The sequence below is a fragment of the Mesitornis unicolor genome, unplaced genomic scaffold (genome assembly GCF_000695765.1).
Source record: "Mesitornis unicolor isolate BGI_N332 unplaced genomic scaffold, ASM69576v1 scaffold28893, whole genome shotgun sequence".
In the NCBI taxonomy this organism is placed as follows: Eukaryota; Metazoa; Chordata; class Aves; order Mesitornithiformes; family Mesitornithidae; genus Mesitornis; species Mesitornis unicolor.
The window spans coordinates 1,456-6,923 of NW_010174419.1; the positions used below are offsets into that span (position 1 = coordinate 1,456).

The 5,468-nt window shown below is 59.9% G+C and overlaps 1 protein-coding gene across 1 annotated transcript in view; it reads left to right on the plus strand.

The window, feature by feature from the left end:
- The first annotated feature begins 239 nt into the window (after nt 1-239).
- LOC104538002 (metabotropic glutamate receptor 2-like) overlaps nt 240-5,468 on the plus strand; it is a 5,709-nt gene continuing 480 nt past the window's right edge. Inside the window, 5 exon segments of the mRNA XM_010181038.1 lie at nt 240-665; nt 667-717; nt 2,187-3,024; nt 3,716-4,779; nt 5,380-5,468. The exon segment at nt 5,380-5,468 is cut by the window's right edge and continues 2 nt beyond it. Coding sequence (XP_010179340.1) covers nt 240-665; nt 667-717; nt 2,187-3,024; nt 3,716-4,779; nt 5,380-5,468 — 2,468 coding nt within the window.

A 5,468-nucleotide genomic window follows, 5' to 3' on the forward strand; every position in this document is an offset into this window, starting at 1 on the left:
CAGCATCGGCAGTGCCTGTGGGACGGTCTCTGTCTCGCCTTGCTGCCCACAGACTGAGCCGCTTTTCCCTTTGCTTTTCCAGGTGCCAAGGGCTCTGCTGCGGCAGCACGACCCCCGCTCCTGCCAACGCCACGCCGTGCCACCCCCCGCCACCCGATGCCTGGGGACTGCCTGCCTTCACCCTGATGGGTGGCAGTGGGTGACGCAGGGCAGAGCGAGTTCCCTGACCGGTGCACCCCATGGCGGTCCCCTTGGCCGCCTGGCTGTGGCTGCTGTGCCTGGCCATCTACTTGGCCACTGGGCATGGCATGACTGGCAAGAAGGAGATCAGCACAGACGGAGACCTGGTGATCGGGGGCCTCTTCCCTGTCCACGAGAAAGGAGTGGGGAGCGAAGACTGTGGGAAAATCAACGAGCACCGGGGCATCCAGCGCCTGGAGGCCATGCTTTTCGCCCTGGATGAGATCAACAAGGACGGGAGCATTCTGCCAGGGGTGAAGCTGGGCGCCCACATCCTCGACACTTGCTCCAAGGACACCTACGCCCTTGAGCAGGCCCTTGACTTCGTTCGCGCCTCCCTTACCAGGGTGGATGGCTCCGAGCACATCTGCCCCGACGGCTCATACGCTGTCCATGATGACGTGCCCACCGCCATCACCGGCGTCATCGGAGGCTCCCCCAGCGATCGGAGGCTCCTACAGCGACGTCTCTATCCAGGTACTCCCCACAAGAAGGGCTCAGATGGGGCTGGGCGATGATGCTCCCGATGTCAGAATGGCGTGGGGGACCTCGTGGTGGAGGCAAGGGGACACCATTCCCAGCAGGCAGAGCTCCTCTGCTCCCCAAATCCAGCCCATGAGGGGCAGCCAGCTGCAAGGGGCGCCCAGCTCTGAGGGGCCCAAACACAGTGCCCAGCTGGAGCAGGGTGGGTGCAGGGGACCACCACCCCCATGTCCCCAGGGATCCCACAAGAACAAACGCTTCGAGCCTCATGCCAGGCTGTCAGCCGGGGGATACGGCTCAGTCCCCAGAAGTGTGGCTCTGCGGAACCAGGGACCAGCTTGGGCAGGGAGAGGAGCATCCCCTGAGGACGCAGACAGCTGCAAGGGCCAGCTGAGTCCCCAGCCTGCCCGTGGCCCATGCTCTCATTACAATTTAACGAGTCCCCAGGACATGTTGAACCCTGTTCACTGGTTACTGGGTCCCCACATCCCCCCAGCCGTGATGCAGAAGAAGCCAGGTGGCTGACGGAGGCAGCACCCAGTCTAGCCCATGCTGGCGCTTGTTCCTTCTATCGCTTGAGGAGGCCGTGTGTCCCCATGGCCGGGGGCACCATCCCGACCCCGGGCAGGCAGGTGGGGGGCAAGGCACGGGCAGCCAGTGCACCAGCCAGGGAGCACAAGCAGCACCGGGGCACACAGTGGGCTGGCAGATCTGCTTGTGCAGCCAGGCCAGGCAGCAGTGTTGCTGTGCTCAGGGACCTTCTTGCCATCAGTGGACTTTGTCGTCAAGAACATTTGTGCACGTTAATTAAGCCACATCTCTCGCCTGGGGAGCAGCGAGATGTGGGCAGGCTCACTGGCCCCGCTGGTGTGCCCAGGCTCCCCGCTTACTGCTCCAGAACCTGGGTTTTTAATAGCCTCGTTAGCTGGGCACTTTTCCCCTTTGAAGCTAACGAGGGCTTCTGCCAAGCGGCTGGAAGGTCCTGCTGGGGCTCCCAATGGGTGAGGCACAAGCACAGGTCTCCAGGTCCAGCTCTGCAGCCCCCCCAGGGCCAGGTGAGGAGCTCTGCCCCGACTCCCGGCCCCCACAGCCCTTTCCTCCTACACTCCCACCCCCAGCTTTCTTCTTGCCCGTGAGCATTTCCCACAGGCTGCCTGCAGAGGAGTTTCTGCTTTTGCCACAGATCCATTTAACCCCTTCTCAGGCCCGAATTTCAGAGGGGAATACATGAAATATTAACAAAAAATATAAAACAAATGAGCACGTCTGAGGGCTCAGGCACCATGTGAATGTTCTGTCCATCCATCCATCAGCCAGGCCCCTCTGGTGGGGGTGTTGCTCATCAGCCCCATGGTCGTGTGTAGGAGCACCGTGCAACACTTGGTGCTGGGCAGGAGTCCTCTGATGGGAATGTCCCTCGCTGGGTCACGTCTTTGGGCTCTCACCTCTCTTCCTCCACGCAGGTGGCCAACCTGCTGCGGCTCTTCCAGATCCCGCAGATCAGCTACGCCTCCACAAGCGCCAAGCTCAGCGACAAGTCCCGCTATGACTACTTTGCCCGCACCGTCCCACCAGACTTCTACCAGGCCAAAGCCATGGCAGAGATCCTCCGATTTTTCAACTGGACCTATGTCTCCACCGTGGCCTCGGAGGGTGACTACGGGGAGACGGGGATCGAGGCCTTTGAGCAAGAAGCCCGCATGCGCAACATCTGCATTGCCACCTCGGAGAAGGTGGGGCGCTCCATGAACAAGAAGACCTACGATGGGGTGGTCCGGGCTCTGCAGCAGAAGCCCAATGCCAGAGTGGTTGTGCTCTTCACCCGAAGCGAAGACGCCCGGGAGCTGCTGGCAGCTGCCCAGAGAGCCAACGTGTCCTTCACGTGGGTGGCCAGCGATGGGTGGGGGGCCCTGGAGAGTGTGGTGGCCGGGAGCGAAGCGGTGGCGGAGGGAGCGATCACCATTGAGCTGGCAGCCTACCCCATTAAGGAGTTTGCAGCCTACTTCCGTAACCTCAACCCCTACAACAACAGCCGAAATCCCTGGTTTCGGGAGTTTTGGGAGCAGAAGTTCAAGTGCAGCTTCCACACGCAGGACTGCAGCCGGTACTCCCTCAAGACAGGCAAGTTTGAGCCCGAGTCCAAGATCACTTTTGTGGTCAATGCGGTCTATGCCATGGCCCACTCTCTCCACAACATGCACCAGGCACTGTGCCCCAATGCCACCAAGCTCTGCGATGCCATGAAGCCCGTCAATGGCAAGAGGTTCTACAAGGAATTTATGCTTAATGTTAATTTTGACGGTGAGTCCAGAGGTGGAGATGGGGTTTAGCTCCCTAACTGGAAAGGGATGAGTGGAGGGGCAGGGAGGGGAAATGAGACCCAGATTTGACCCTTGCAGTTCCTCTGACCTGCCCACACCCGAGGACCCTCATGCGCTGTGGTTGTCCCAGGATGCCAAGAGCCCGTCATCAATCCAGGGCTTGTGTCCCCAGCGTGGAGAAGCTGGAGACCAACTCCATCCTGCTACAGCTGGGCGGGACTGGCCCCACAGGGACACCTCCATGAATGTGGGTCATTGGAGAGCTCGCTTGCAAGCTCCATGATTTATTCACATTTCAGAGATTAAACTGGTTGGAGACCCTTGATCAGGGACCCACATAATTTGGGATGAATTAGCAGTGTGCCCTCTGTGACTTGGGCTGGGCCCAGGTACCCAGGTGTCACTGAGAGCCATGAAGGCTGCAGAATCCCCCTCTTTGTCCCTGCAGACCTGGCTGGGATTGCCGAGCTTCAGGGCACGTGGGGACATAGTTCTCCACCGTTTTCCTGCTCCTAAGGTGTGCACAGGCAGCAAGCACAAGAGGGAAGGCAGGCAATGGGTTGGACATTGGCCTGTGGCGTGTGACCCTTTGAAGGAGCCCTGCCTCCACACCAGGAGCGAGTGCTCTCCTGCCCCAGGGCAGTGACCGTCTCCCCTTCTCCTCCCTCCAGCTCCGTTCAGGCCAGCAGACACCAAGAGCGTTGTTCGATTTGACCGCTACGGTGATGGGATCGGGCGCTACAACATCTTCAACTACCACCACACAGACGGGCGGTACCGGTACCAGAAGGTGGGCTACTGGGCTGAGGGGCTTATCCTCAACACCAGCCTCATCCCGTGGGCTGAGACCTCCATCCCGGTGTCCCAGTGCAGTGACCCCTGCAAGAAGAATGAGATAAAGAGCATGCAGCCCGGAGACATTTGCTGCTGGATCTGCATCCCCTGCCAGCCCTACGAGTACTTGCTGGATGAGTTCACCTGCATGGACTGCGGGCTTGGTTACTGGCCCAACAAGACCCTGAATGGCTGCTATGAGTTGCCCCAGCAGTACATCCGCTGGAAAGACGCCTGGGCCATTGGTCCCGTCACGATCTCTTGCCTGGGTTTTATCTCTACCCTCTTTGTTTTTGGAGTCTTCATGAAGAACAACGACACCCCCATCGTGAAGGCCTCTGGCCGGGAGCTCTGCTACATTCTTCTGACTGGGGTCCTCATGTGCTACAGCATGACCTTCATCTTCATCGCCAAGCCCTCCACTGAGGTGTGCATGCTTCGGCGCCTGGGGCTGGGCACGTCCTTCGCCGTCTGCTATTCGGCCCTATTGACCAAGACTAATCGCATCGCCAGGATCTTCAGTGGGGTGAAGGAGGGGGTCCAGCGCCCCCGGTTCATAAGCCCCACATCGCAGGTGGTCATCTGCATGGCCCTCATCTCTTGCCAGCTGATCATTGTCATCATCTGGCTGCTGGTGGAGACCCCGGGCACAGGCAAGGAGACCGAGCCTGACAAGAGGTACATCGTCACTCTCAAGTGCAACAACCGTGACTCCAACATGCTCATTTCACTCACCTACAATGTCCTCTTGATCGTCCTCTGCACTGTCTATGCCTTCAAGACACGGAAATGCCCCGAAAACTTCAATGAGGCCAAATTCATTGGGTTCACCATGTACACGACCTGCATCATCTGGCTGGCCTTCCTGCCCATCTTCTATGTGACCTCCAGTGACTACCGAGTAAGAGCCTGAGTTTGGGAGGACTCTGACAGGGCCTGACCTGAATGGTCCTGGCAATTTGGGTCCTGCAGGGTGTGTGGCTGGGAGATGTGTGGGTCTTTGGCCACGGACCTGGTGATGGTCACCCCTGCACTGGGGTGTTTGTTACCAGGTGGAGCATGGCTGAAGGGCTGTGACTGAGGAGGCAATGAGTCCTGGGGAGAAGACCCCTCTAGGGAGAATGTTTGCTAGGGTGGGGATGGGAAATGTCCCTAAGGCCTCCAGAGACACCCCCTGCTATGACTGCGGAGGAGTGATTGCCATCCTTCAGCCTCGTGATGTGAAGGGGTGTTGGCAAGGCTGGGTGGGAGTGCTGCTCAGGGTGCACCCCCTTTGCAGGGGCTGCGTGGCCCCATCAGGGCAGTGCTCATCCTCTGCCCACGGGTCTCCAGGGGGTTCACCCCAATGGAGGGACCTGGTGTGGGGTGGGATGTGCCTGTGGGGTGCAGGCAGCAGCCTCTGCCCTGGGGGGTTGGCCAGTGGCACAGTGAGGGCTTCATCCTGCCCCCCGGGGGCAGAGGGCTGGCGGCAGGAGCGCCTGACGCCCAGCCCTGTCTCCAGGTCCAGACCACCACCATGTGCATCTCGGTGAGCCTCAGCGGCACCGTGGTCCTGGGCTGCCTCTTCACCCCCAAGCTCCACATCGTCCT